This window comes from Anopheles funestus, chromosome 3RL, assembly GCF_943734845.2.
Source record: "Anopheles funestus chromosome 3RL, idAnoFuneDA-416_04, whole genome shotgun sequence".
NCBI lineage: Eukaryota > Metazoa > Arthropoda > Insecta > Diptera > Culicidae > Anopheles > Anopheles funestus.
In genome coordinates, this window is record NC_064599.1 from 2,422,002 (window position 1) to 2,436,311 (window position 14,310).

At 41.6% G+C, this 14,310-nt stretch overlaps 3 protein-coding genes across 10 annotated transcripts in view; 1 reads left to right on the forward strand and 2 right to left on the reverse strand.

Moving 5' to 3' along the window:
• LOC125771157 (protein yellow-like) overlaps positions 1-14,310 on the reverse strand; it is a 486,298-nt gene that overhangs the window by 281,748 nt on the left and 190,240 nt on the right. The window lies entirely within an intron of this gene.
• On the reverse strand, positions 234-1,525 carry LOC125771189 (chromatin modification-related protein MEAF6). Its single transcript, XM_049441581.1, has 3 exons — positions 1,290-1,525; positions 940-1,143; positions 234-873 (listed from the first exon to the last, which is right to left on the reverse strand). The coding sequence occupies exons 1-3, from the start codon at positions 1,365-1,367 to the stop codon at positions 403-405; spliced, it is 753 nt and encodes a 250-aa protein (XP_049297538.1). The 5' UTR covers positions 1,368-1,525; the 3' UTR covers positions 234-402.
• On the forward strand, positions 2,245-14,120 carry LOC125771199 (akirin). 6 transcript variants are annotated; one of them, XM_049441595.1, is made up of 5 exons: positions 2,245-2,316; positions 4,548-5,234; positions 9,540-9,739; positions 9,896-10,052; positions 10,124-14,120. In XM_049441595.1, exons 2-5 carry the CDS (start codon positions 4,991-4,993, stop codon positions 10,132-10,134), a joined length of 612 nt encoding a protein of 203 aa, XP_049297552.1. In that variant the 5' UTR covers positions 2,245-2,316; positions 4,548-4,990; the 3' UTR covers positions 10,135-14,120. The 6 variants fall into 6 exon arrangements, with proteins under 6 accessions (XP_049297552.1, XP_049297551.1, XP_049297548.1 ...); XM_049441594.1 differs by having other exon boundaries at positions 2,300-2,404; XM_049441591.1 differs by lacking the exon at positions 2,245-2,316 and adding an exon at positions 2,323-2,580.

Here is a 14,310-nt window from a genome sequence, read left to right on the forward strand (position 1 = left end):
ATTTATTTTGCAAATTTCGCAACTAAGCTAATTAATATCTAGTTTTAGAAGAAAAAAAGACACACTAAACACTAATATTTATCAATAAAAAGAGTTGTGCCTATTATCCGTGATATTCACTTATCCGGCAAGGGCTGATGGTCCCGATGAGCACGAATAATCGGAGTTCCACTGTATTTCTTCAATCTTAAATCCTAAATTTGAAACGCACAGTTAAGTACGGACACGGTGGCAACACTTGTGATGATCACACACTGCAGACCATCACGTCTACTAAGCGTTGATCGATATTATTTATTAGCTTTATACATTCAAGTGTCACATGTACATTGTTAAGATCTATGTTTGCCGTAGCACCGAATTCTTGTTGAACCGCTTGACTCTTCGGTGTTGAGATTCACGCTAGCGATGGCGCACCTTTTTATTGGAACTTCCCTTCTTCATCGAACCGATGTTGCTCGCTTTGTGTTTGGCGGTGCTGCTGGGTGTGCTGGTGCTGTTACTGTTCGCGGCCGGTTCTTTCGCCAGCCCAGAGGTGTTGTTCGACTCCTTGGTGGTGGGTGAAGTCGCTCGATTTAGCAATCCGGTCGTGCCACCGGATGACGCCTTGTCCGCAGAATTTGCCTTGGACTGGTTAGTTAACGTTTTGTTAGCGGAGTTTTTCAGCGGTCCGTCTGTGACGGCGGCGGCGGCGGCAGTTCCGGACACAACGACCGGTGTGGACGGTTCACGATTGCCGGCGGCAGAGGAATGATTTACGGTCGAGTGAGAACCACCGACCTGGTTGTCGCTAGAGTCGTCGTTCGTCATCGAATCGGATTCAGAGTTACGCTCATGCTTTGTGTCATTCGTATCTACTAGCCCACTGACCGCCTGCAACGGGTAGCAAAAATGTGTATACGGCACACTGCGTTACGCACCACAGCAAAGTATTCTTACCGCCATCGAGGTGATGGATGATTTGGAAAAGAGTCGTTCCGCTTCCTTGAATTTTCTGTTCCGTTTGTCCGCTTTGGAATTGGTGGTTTTGTTCGTGGTTAAGTAGCGATCCCAGCCGCGAATGATGTTTCCGTACAACTGTGTATCCTCCAGATATGAGCCCTCGAAGGCATAAATCTGCCGTTCCAAATTAGCCAGTGTATCCTTCGAGAGAAATTGGGGACAATTAGGTGCGCTTCTTTTATTTTTTCGAAACCATCCCATATTCATCATCTTGCAGTGCAGATTGTATTTAGCGTCTCACAGTGCTGGTAGTAAACAATAACAAATAAACCCGCCCAAAAGCTCACCGAAATTTCTGCCTTCCGTTTTACAAGTTCGACCAGCTCCGTGCGACTGTCGATGCTGTTGGAGGATTTTGTCGACATGTCGGGCGTTGTTGTTTATACTTTTCAGTTGTTGTGGGTCACTAGATAGCAGAATAATTCCGTATACACTCAAACAATTGCAGGTTCCGTCGCTGCAAATCGAACACTCCACCTTTCAGTACGCGCAGCTAACAACAAAACGATTCTACGTTTGACAGCCACTTGACAGTTAACCTTTCGGTGTGCAGCAGATTGTTTATTCGTCGATTTTTTTTGTCACAAAATGTAATCACTACAATTTTTACACATTCCGCATTCCTTTCTGTAATGTGATTTCTGTTGTAATTTTTGTACTTCATTTTTGTGCAATGAAGGACATTTTTTTTATTTTACACTCAACGATGAGGCCATAATTTTAAAATGATGAGCGGTAGTAATCAGAGGATTAACTTTGGTAGATAATTGCAAAAAGCATACACACCGTATTTCTTAAAAAAAAAGTCCTAATAAACCTTTTTAACATCCAGAATATTTCAGAATTATGTCAAATAAATATGTCACTATCTGCGCATCTTCTTGCATACACCTTGGTAGCTATTGAAGGAAAATCAAACACACGCAAAATATAGCCTGCAATTAGTGTAAATTTACTGCGAAAGATACGGTTTACAGCTGGTTTATTACTATATGCAATGAGTAAACCTCTGAATGATTTTCCAAAGTCCAAAGTAGCTTCATCGTTTTGGACATTTCAAGAAGAATTGCATAAGGTTTCTATATCTACTTTTCCTAGATAAAATTGTTACTTGTGCCTCAACTTGGAGGCTGTACAATTTTAAAACTAATGAGAGAAATTTACCACAAACATACTATTTTACATCAAAAGTAGTATTACATTTGTAATGTAGATAATTAAAATTTTTATAAAACACAAAATGTCACTATTCCGCACCATCACATCATCCAGTGTTGTGTGTGTATGTTTCACTGCCGTTCTCTAGAAACGCTGGTAAGCTCGAACGGCCATATTTTCTTTCACTCGGTTAAAAATAAAATGCCATTTCACGCGAAATCGGCATAATCGGGCATGTGGAGTGGTGCGTAATTACTGGGCAGAAAAGAAAGAAAGTGTCGTTTTGCCATTTCGTCGGAGGTTGTAAATTGTCACCTATTGTTCGCTTTTATCGTACCGTGTCGTTGTAGCCAAAACGAATCGCTTTCAGCTACGAAAGAGGGTGCGCGTAAAGTTTTCGCAGCGTTTTTCTGTTGGCAGGTGATTGAAATATTGTAATTTATCTCGTTTCCCTACACGCGTCGCAATTTGTGTGATTGTTCTCGATTGTTAGCACTTTCTGGTAGATTGTACCAACATTAATCGATAAATGGTTGTGGACAAAAGTGTGGCAATACAAGTGTAAAACATTCATAAAAGAAGCGTAAAACTAGGTATGAGGGGGTAAAAATTTCTTTCTTCGCTCATCGCTGTTTTTCCGTATGGTGATGACGACATGTTGGTGCGATCGTGTGGTGTGAGGTGAATTGCCTTCCTTGAAGTCTCCACCACAGACACACGGTGCGTGCGGCAGTACGGTAGTGTTCGTAAGCTGTGCGTTTACGTATGTGCCGCCCGACCGTGTGTTTGTGTGTGAGTGCGGTGAGTGCAGCACACATCGTGTACTCGGCGACCGTTGGCTGCTGCTTTCAATTGTCTTCCGAGTGCATGTCTGGCTGGCCGTATTGCTAATGTGCGTACGCTTGAAGAAGGTTGAAGACTTCGTTCACTTTTGCTTGTTTCTCTTCCAAGATATTATATCCCTTTCGTAGAAGATAGAATTAAAATTTGCAGTGTAAAATAAAACCCTCTTTGTGCCCCTTCATCGAGATAAAAACCGTGAAAACCCCCGTAGAGAGAAGTGTGGTAGTGATTGGGTGATGTTGCGCTTTTGCCTTTTTAACGAAAGCCCCCGTTGTCTAGTGCTCCGGGGGTGTTCTTGTGTGTGTATGTGTGTGTGTGTGTGTGTCGTTATGCTCTTGTAATGCAGGGAAAGAAGCAGTTTAGGAGCGAGAAGCGAGGAGGAGTAGATTGAAAGAAATAAAAAAAATGCGTGCCTCCGTACTTTGAACAACCCACGGGTGTGTGTGTCTGCGCCCCGTTGTACCCTGCTGGAGGAATGTAGTTCGACCCGTGCCGTGTCTATATATTGGTGCGCGAACAACGTACGTTGGGTTGTGTTTTGTGTTCCGTGACTGTACCCAATTCCTTCGGCAGTATCGGCAGCCGAGGACCACCACACGGGAAAAGGCACGGGCGACGTGTTGTTCCGTACGTTTCGGTTTATTCAAGTGTGTCTTGCCTGCTCGCGGGGTTGTGTTCCGTTCTTGAAAAGGCTTTTTTCTTCGTTGGTTCCTTCAATTCCATGACCTGTGTGGTGTGTCTACTTTCCAATTCGCAAGCCAGATGTAAGAAGTTTAGCGCTTGTCTCATGTATTTCACCACCGAACGGTTCGCCATTAAAGTTTCCCATAATTAAATTTGTAAAATTATTCACCTTAATCACCAGCATATTATTATAGCAAAAAAAAATATCACCTTATATAGTTTAATAAAAAAAAAACCCCATTAGACTCATATAATCCTTTCGGTATTGCGTTCCTCCGTCTGTGTGGTAGACGCAGCGAGGAATAAAAAAAGGAAATGGCGTAGATAACTTTAATACGCCTCGGGTCGACAGGCTTCGTTTAAAGGCATTTCCGAACCCGTCATCAACCGTCGACTGTAGTAAAACGGATGCATATGCGTAGCATCGTCATCGCACCACCATCACACACATCGAACAGAAAGCTGCTGCTGCTGGTTTTAAGTGTGTGTGTGTGTTGTGGAAGGATATTCAGCGTAATTTAATCGTAGCAACCACAGCAGATGGAAGGATGTGACGTTTTCGTTCTTCCTTCGTTCAGTGCCGTAGCCGCATACATTTACATTTGTTCCATATCGCATGTGTGAAATAATTAAATTGTGTCGTGTGCAGTTCATTTTGAAGCATTGCTGACTGTGTGACGTGGTGATGTGTTTTTAAAATGTTGCAACGTACAATTTAACTGTGTGTAAAATTGCCCCATTTTACAAAAAAGGATTCCGAGTGCTTTACTGCAATCGATTTGTGTTAGTTGTACACCCTTCCTAGTTGTAGGTTTTAAATTTTCGATTAATTATTTTGTGTTGATAACTTCTTTCTGCAGGATTCTGTAGGCGTTATCGCTGTGTACTAGCTCGTGTTTTTTTCCCGTATACTTTGCCGTAACGCATCTCGCAATCCCATCATCGTAGTAGCTCGTTCGAAACAGTTCTTTTGACACAGACCAGACGGCACAGTGCGAGCAAAATAGTGCACCAAAGTGTGATAACGGTTGAAGCAAACGATAGAAAGAAATAGAGAGAGTGAAAAGGCTGAAACGGCTGCTGTAAACGGAAAGTGCGTGCGTGCGCGTGTGTGTTGGTCTGTACGTTCGAGACGGATCCGTTCCTGTGTCTCTCACGCAGTCCACAGACCAGGCGTGAAGCAGTGCAGTAGTGGACCAACTGCAACGAGCAGCAGAGGAAGCAACAGTGTATTGAAGTTGCTAGAGTAGCAGCAGCACCAGCACCAGCAGAGTACCAATCAAATCCTCAGCAAACGGCAGCAATGGCGTGTGCAACGTTAAAACGTTCGCTCGACTGGGAAAGCCTAAATCAGCGGCCGACGAAACGGCGAAGATGTCATCCGTTCGGTAGCCCCAGCCAGAGCCCGTCCGCTTCCTCCTCCTCCTCGCCGTCGGCCTCATCTTCCACATCCGTTGCGGCGGCTGCTGCTGCTGCCGCTTCGATGCGCGTCATGGAACCGAAACCGTCGCCTTTTGCAGAAGCCACCTGTTCCAAACTAACACCAGGTGAGTTTTGTACGAGAGACGGAAAATTCTCCTTCTTTTTTCGTTCGACCTTTCTTTCTAGCTTTAATCCATTTCCAGGCAGACAGGGTGCTGCGAACGGTTAAGGTACAGGAAGGATGTAAAAAAAACATCAATTTTCTAGGTCCTTGGAGGGTCCTTGAATGCATGATACATGGGAACGATGTGTGGTAGTACGCTATACATAAATTGCATTACCTTTTCCGACACACAAGGAATCAGCTTTATATACCAGCCGGCCCATAAACGTTAAATCGGGGTGTATGTGTCTGATATTTGATAACAGAAGACGGATTACCAAGTGTGGTTAAAATTTGAGCCCAAAAGGCAAACAAAATACCACCAATCGCCCCCCAATGGTCCTTTATGATGGGATTTTTTCACGACTTTTCCATCAATATGTTTTATTCGCAGTAAAGCAGTGAAAAAGCAGTTTCCCCCGGACACATTCGATGATTTGCTTCAGTTTTTTTTGGGGTAAAGGCAAGAGCTACAGTGAGTGACTTTTTTTTCGCTCTACACCACGTCTGTAGTTAGCACACGTCTACGTGAATCCTTACAGTTGGACACACATAACACCGCTGGAGTTGGTGTGAGTTCTGACCCCCAATGCACAGTGGGCAACGGCCATACAAATGCCGGGATGAAAATCAGTTTCTTGAGCCATGGTGATTATTTTCTTCAAACACGTTGGATATAACTAAAAAAATTGTGATTACATAATTGTTCATTATTTTTCTCAAATAATAGTGTTTTCAATAATGAATACAAATAGGAACTAGTATGTTTGACAGAACCTAGAGGAGTTTGACTTCAATTAAGGAGCACTAAATTGAACAAACAAGGAACAAATTATGACGAGGATGTACTAGATTTAAAACTTGAAAAAAAACACACAATTAATTACTAAAAAGTAACTAAATAAGTAATATTTAGTAAATTTTATGCATAATAATGAATAATCAATCAAAATCTATTCGTTTAGAGAACGCGACGCCGCTATCATCTTACGTATTACGGTCTTTCCAGAAAAACTTAAATGTTTTTCACGATCCCGCATGGTCGCAATCAATTAAATTGAAAATATATAGTAAAAATGTTGGTCTTTCATATGATATATGACACAAGAATGAACTCGAGTGCGAACATATTTTTTTTCCTTGTCTAACACATCATTTCTGAGAACAACAAGGCCTTCTTTTGGTTTTTAGTAATTTTTAAGACGGAAAAAATTAATTAACAAAACATTAAATACAAGTGAAAAGTATATTAAATATCCTGTCCAAAAATGAAAATATTATCAAAATCGGTCATTTGGTTTTCTCAATGCAACGATTTTCATTTTGCCTGAAATATAACATATTTTCGAAACTATTTTGATGAACTATTTCTCAAAAAGTGTCAAATTTAAAAATTAGATATTTTGGTTTTATCTTAGTTAAATTATCTACTTTCCAAAAATGTATTAAGTTTGCGTGAATGACGATGTTAGTTTTTCCATTTTCATACCGGCATTTGTCCACTGTGCAATGCACTAAAATGGAAGTTTCCGTGCAGAACGTGTAAGACGAGTAAAGCAACATATCCTGCCAAGCGTCGTGTGTATTGTGTTCGTAGAAGCAAACATGCTTATCAATCGTTGCACATTTTCCCCTTCATTCGATGGTGTTTTCTTCTCTCGTTGACCCCCGCCAGGCGAAGAGGTTTCTTTAGCTTATGTATTACCAATGCATTGTAAATGCAATTGACTTGGAATGAGTGTAAGGGAAAACTGTTAAACGCAAAGAACACGACGGACCCCACGACACGTCCTAGAGCGATCAACCAAAAAAAAAAAAACGGACGGCTCACGGGAAAGATTGGTTGTCTGCAGCTTGGAAAATATGCTAATACAAACGAATAACAACCCCTAGTTATACTTTTAGCTGTCCCCAGACGGGTTGTTCAAGGCTTCGTTCTTGTTTGTCCATCGTTTCGAGAAGATTTGGTATTTGTGCAACAAACATTACCATCAATACCACCTACCCAATTGGTTGGTAAATCATTTGGAACAAATAGCGCGATTCGCCTTACACCCCGTCCCCCTTAAAGCGCTGTTTGCTTAAACGAAAAACACACATTTTCCCTTCGATGGGTGTTGATGTGTTGGTTGGGGTTCACAAAGCAGAAATGTATTGCTGGGAACAAAATTTAATGTCCATAACGCGTATTTTGGTTCTCTCGTAATGCTAATAAGATGGGGTTTTTGCGTTTATAATAAAACCGAAGTACGATGTATACCGAAGGGATGTGCTTGCAACGGAGTTTTCGCCATTTACATCGCGCTCAGATACATAAGCCATTGGTATGTTCCGAGGATGACTGAGGGGAGAGTGTAATGTAATAAAATAGATCACATTCGTGCGGGACACACTTAGAATTTCACCAAATGGAAGATGTTATTGCATTGTTTGTTAACTCTGGTAAATTGTGCAGTTATTGTTAAAACTTTTGTGTCCTTTTTTGGGTTGAAAATATTGTAGACTAATTCAAGCGACTTGCTATTTCTGGTTTTCCCCAACTTGCTTTTCCCCAATGGTGGTCGACCCAGGATAATTAAAGCTGTATAATGCAATATCCTTTCCCAATGACGCCACACCATTCTCCGCAAGGTGTTGTTTGGTGTCCCCGCGGGAGTCGTTACAAGTGAAATGCAAAATGTGTCGTCTGGGTGTGCGTTTTGTGTATACATGAACGTGCCACCCTAAAGCAAACGTTTTTATAGCCCATGTCCGTTGTCGACCATCCTTGGCTGCTGCTCGCCCATAGCCATTAGCCCCACGAAGACTCACCGTCGTCACCGTCTCACTGCCTTATGATTAAAATGTATTGGCCTCCTTTTGTTCTGGTCCGCGAACACGAACACACTATGTACTGGCGGTGGCATAATGCAACGCAATTTCAGCAGGATATATCGGTTTATGGTTGGCTAAAAAGAGGGTTCCGGCCAATGTTGAGGGGCGTTTTTTACACACTTTTTATCACTTTGTTACATTTGCAAAAAAAAGTGTGTTGAGGAAATTTGGCTGCTTGGTAAATACATTCCTGCTTACTGCCTTTTTAAAGGTTACTTATGTGCCATCCTAAACGTATCTAATATGGGATAATCGACCCAGACCGAATGGCTATGGAATCGTCGATCCACTCCGACCCCGCGTATGAAAAATTGATTCCGTCTCTGAGTAAAAACCAAAATTGACTCCGGCGAGTCTCGTCGAGTCCGTTCGAGTCCGTTCGAGTCCGTTCGAGTCCGTTCGAGTCCGTTCGAGTCCGTTCGAGTCCGTTCGAGTCCGTTCGAGTCCGTTCGAGTCCGTTCGAGTCCAGTCGAGTCCAGTCGAGTCCAGTCGAGTCCAGTCGAGTCCAGTCGAGTCCAGTCGAGTCCAGTCGAGTCCAGTCGAGTCCAGTCGAGTCCAGTCGAGTCCAGTCGAGTCCAGTCGAGTCCAGTCGAGTCCAGTCGAGTCCAGTCGAGTCCGGTCGAGTCCGGTCGAGTCCGGTCGAGTCCGGTCGAGTCCAGTCGAGTCCAGTCGAGTCCGGTCGAGTCCGGTCGAGTCCGAACAAATCCGGTTGAGTCCGTTCGAGTCCGGTAGACTCGAGTCGAGTCGAGTCCGGTCGAATCCGGTCGAGTCCGGTCGAGTCCGGTCGTGTCCGTTCGAGTTCGTTCGAGTCCGTTCGAGTCCCGTCGAGTCCGAACGAGTCCGAACGAGTCCGAACGAGTCCGTTTGAGTCCATTTGAGTCCGTTCGAGTCCGGTAGACTCGAGTCGAGTCGAGTCCGTTCGAGTACTTCGAGTCCGTTCAAGTCCTTTGAAGTCCGTTCGAGTCCGTTCGAATCCGTTCGAATCCGTTCGAATCCGTTCGAATCCGTTCGATTCCGGTCGAGTCCGGTCGAGTCCGAATGAGTCGGATCGAGCCGAACTACGCATGGGTAAATTGTTCAGGACACGATCCTACCCCTCTCCCCTCCCCTTCCCTCACTTCCTCTGCAGCCATAGGTACATTGCTCACTTCTGCCAGACTCATTCCAACTCCAACTCCAGATGGCGGCCACAATTTACCCATCTCTAAAGGCTAGACATGGTTTTCAAGATGGTGATTGAAAGCATAGAGCACCTCTCTCAAATATTTTAGATCATTACGTCTAACCTTTTTCTAAATGTGTTAAATAAAAATCTTCTTCCAGTCCTTTTTTCTTCAAAATCATTTCACTCACTGCATCCATTGGTGCTTTCGTTGCTTTTTTTTTTGTATAGAAAAAATGGCACAAAATATCACCGAGGAAATCAAAAGACTGCACCGCAGGAAACAACTCACCTTCAACAGCCACAACGTTGAGCGCATGCAGGATTCGGAATCGAGCGGCTCAGAAATGGGCCCGGACAGTCCCCGCCGACCCGACAGTCCACCGAGCATGGTGAAAAATCCCGAGAAAGCCCTGTTCACCTTCAAGCAGGTATGTACAGCTGGGTTTTCAAACAAAAAAAAACAAACTTTTCATACAAAAGAGAACGAGATCAGGGGTCTAGCTTCAAGCGCATTTTTCCTTTTTGTGCTATAGCTCTATAGATTATGATCATAAATTTGCTGCTATTTGTCTCCTCCTACGCAGGTACAAATGATCTGTGAACGTATGTTGAAAGAGCGAGAAGATGCCTTGAGAGAACAATACGATGCAGTGCTGACCACAAAACTAGCCGAACAATATGATGCATTTGTGAAGTTCACTTATGACCAAATACAGAGACGTTACGAAGCAGCGCCAAGTTGTAAGTGTTCACAGGGCAAATCGTGCTATTCAGACAACGATGTACTATATTATATGTTTGTTCCATTTCAGACCTCTCCTAATCAGGGATATTTGGAAAATATAAAATACGCAAAGCATACCAACAACAGCTGAGCAGAAGAAACATTGATACTAAATCATGAATAATAAATAGATTCACACTTAAATACACACCCACACACCCCTATCATCAGCGCAATGCAAGCGAGCAGAACATGTGGATCTAGCTTAAGGTAGCAGCAGCTCTTCGACATCAAGCGGAGATAGTACGGGGCTGGCAGGGAAAGAAACAACCCCCTACAGAAGCAACTGCATCGTCAGCGACACAGACACACAGCCAAAAATGCATCAATCACTATAGAACACAAGTAAGAAATTGTTCCAAACGGTTCACTACCAACTGTGCAACGCGGAGGGTTACGGACCACCAGATACGGACACAAATAATGATCATATTTTGGCGGAGGGAGGACATCCGATGGTGATGAACCGTTGCTTTTTAAGCGCTCTTCGCTCCATTATATCTCATCTCATACGCTAGCGGCGGCGGGGGATTGGCAACCCGGAAGGTTGTGGCCACCCCTATAGGAAAAAAAACATTTTCGACACATCGCAATTCTACTTCCTTTACAGTTTGTACTATACCTTCCCCATACGTTTGTTTATGTTGTGTTTAGGTAAAAGATGGATTTTTGTTTTCTTTTTCTTAGTTCTTTACTGTAATAAGAAAGCCTTTTCCAATGAAAGATGGTTTCAGAGTAGGCAGCACTCTTCGTTAAGCTCTTTAAAATTAGCTACCACTGATAGAGTTTTCCAAATTAAAAGTTTTTTTTTTTCAAAAAGGATGAGATAAATTAAATTGATAGTATTGAATGGTTTGCAGCCAATACACGAAATTGTGTTTTTGTTACTTTTCCTTCGTGAGTCCTTTTGTTACAAACTTTATTTGCCTCTTGAATGTAATGTGGGATGATTCTAGCACCTTCTTTATCGGTCTTTATGTTTTTCTTTTCTACGATTTGTTGCAATTTGAATACGACGTTAGGCGCTAAGTTAGTTCAAATTTTGGTTCTTTACCGTTGTTTTCTTTTTTTTTTGTTTGTTTGTTTGCAAACATTTGTTACACATTAGAGCAATCGCAAACCCCGGGCGCGATAAAAGCATTCTCAGTAATTTATTAAGCAAGCACACCGACTGGTGATCGTGTACTACAATCAGCTTAAAAAATGCCTTCCGTCATACTGTTCATTCTTACGAGACTTGGTTCCCTAGTGGTAGAAAAAAAGCAAATTTTCTTATTATAATATTTAGCACATAAGCGTGTGCGTGTTACGCTACTTTGTTGGTCCTGGGATCGATAGGATCAGCTTTTCGATTGTATCCGATTCCATCGTCAAGCTATGAACTCGCGGTAGTGGAGCGATTTATAGTTAGGCGAAGTGTTGTGCGATTGAAAATTTCTCTGTAGATGGAATTAATTTGTCAGTAAAGGTTTTCCGAAAATTCCGTGTTAACATACAGATGCTGATTGATTATAGTAAAAGCATAGCGTAGCTTACAAAGTTTGGGTTTATTCTCAACAGAAACTAAATGGCACAATCTATAATTTGTTAGTTGATACATCGAGCAAACTACATAGTTCGAATTAATTTTGGTTTTCACTGGTCTTTTGAAAATAATGTTGCTAACGAATGCAGTTAAAGAGTGTAAGCGAGAGCGAGAGTTCAGAAGAGCAAACAACTGCTACTGTATAACGAAAGGGAAATAATGTGTAATTGATGAAGAAAATGACACAAAAAGTAAGCTTAAATAAGGGAACCTCTAACTACAAGCGTAAGCAGAGAGGAAAATCCACAAAATAGTAAACACTAAGAGTAAGAGAGAAACAAAACACAACGTTAACTAATAAGTCGTTTATATACACGAATATATGTTTTGTATGAAAAAGAAACGAAAAAAAAACTAACGTACAGAGACAGAGGGAACGAACGATTGAAGGATAAGGATTAGAAAGTGCGCGAAGTATATAATAGCGAAAAATAGAACTACGGAGCAGTCATCATCGTTCGTGGGGATATGCTGAAACAAAAGGATTAACTGTACGAAACAATGAGCTAAAGTAAACCGAGACCATGGGCAAAACCAGTAAGCTTTGTGCGTGTCGAAAAACCAATTGAAATCTATGCAAAACCTTAAACAGAAAATAAAACTAAAGTACAGAACACAGCAGCAGCAGCAGCAGCAATTAATATACTACTACCTACTATTGCAAACTACTATTGCTAATTACTATTACTACTACTGCTACTACTATTGCCTGGAAGGAGCGTATACAACACCTGTGAAGTGCATTATTTGTCTTACAGGGTGATGCGAATGATTTTTTCCCCTTTTTTCTCTCGGAAAGTAAGTGTCTGCTGCTGTGAGTAGATTAAAAACAAAATGATGGTTCCATGTTTTTCTTATCGTGTACGTATTGTTTTTTCCCTAGTGGAACAGCATCATTTAATCGAATGGACATGCATCTGTAGTGTGCGTCAAGTTTCATTTGCTTAACGGTTAAGTTTCTTAACGGTACCGCTCGAAAAGGTAGCATGTAAGGGTTAAGTGAAAACAGTTCGAAAACAATAATGTAAACCACACCCGCACACACAAACACACAGAGAAACATATGGAAGTGTTTAATCCCAACCCAATCAATAGTAAATCAGGAAACGTAAAATCATCACCTTTGGGTGTGGACGGAGGCGGAATTTGCAAAAGGAATAGTGTATCAAGATAAAACACCAGTATACAAAACTACAACAGGAACATAATAGGCATATGCAACTATATGAAACTATAGCATAAAAAGTGGAAATTTAGAACGCGCTACTACCGAGAATAAAATAGAATCGATTGAAAAGGACGGGCCAAAAAATGTGCTCGGTTGCAACAAAAAAAAGGATGATATCAAAGATGTAGCATAACAAAGACGTAATAAGCTCTTAGTGCTCTAGTGTTGCCATAATTAGTAGTATATACGAACAAAGTGTCTCCGTTCTGGACCTCTCCTTATCCCCTCTCGTACGTTTCACACCTTTACGCACCCTCACAATTTAGCCACGCGAGGACGGTGATGGTGAGGTGATTGGTAATGGGATGGAAGGGTGATAGAGAGCTCTCGGATGTAAGCCTCCCCTTCCCGGCGAAATACCGGAAGGTTTCGAGACGATCATTTATATTATTTATCTGGAGCAATGCGAGATGGTTCTGAGAGGCACTCATATATGTTTTTTCCCCATTCTCCCAACAACAACGATCTCCTCACGCGGTGATTAGTTATTGCATATGCAATATACAGCACATTGTTCGCAAGCGTGTGCCTGTTGCACAAGTAATGAACCATAGATTTTTGTTTTTAATTTTAACTAAAACAAAACAATCGTTATGTCGCCACTTACACACAAACGCCGCTCATATTCTAAACTGTGGAAAATGTTTAGAAAGCCAAATCACGTTACTAATTGCAATAGCTTAAACTAAAGGAAAGCGGTTAACAACGGCACAGAAAAACTCCACTCCCCAAAAACACTAATATTCAATCACTATCATATTCTCTTTGGCAAACATATTAGAACAAGCAATTTATTTTATGATTTGCATTGGTGATAATAGCAAGCATGAAAGGAGAAAAGTGTAGCTATAGAGAGGGAGAAGTAAAAAAAAAACCATCTGGAAAACACAACAATAAAGAAATGATTGAAATGAGAAAAAAAACAATGCTGATGAAATCGAAGCGATCAACTAGACTGTAAGCAAAGCGCGCTATCGTACGTATATATCTTCTAAGGATAACAGGTAGGGTCACACCATCGGGAACCGGGAGTAAAAAAGTGGTGGAAAGAAGGCAATTGATGGAGGTAAAAAACAACAAAAAAAAAAGATTGCAAGACATTTGCTAAACCAGCGAATAGTAGCCCGTAATAAGCAGCGATTACAATTTAAGCTAAACTAACAGACAAAAAACGAAACACACCATAAGCAAATAAAACAAACATGAAACAAACACACTCTTTTCAACAAAGAGAGCGCGCATTGAAGCGATATTGGTAAAAAAAAACAATGTTGAAATATTTTTTTGTTTTTGCTTCATGATGACGGAAAATGGTTTGCTTATTCCGCTTCTATGTTTTCCTTCATTTTATGTATTGTTGGTGAAAAATAAACACGAACATTTTAATTGAGATCGGAATATT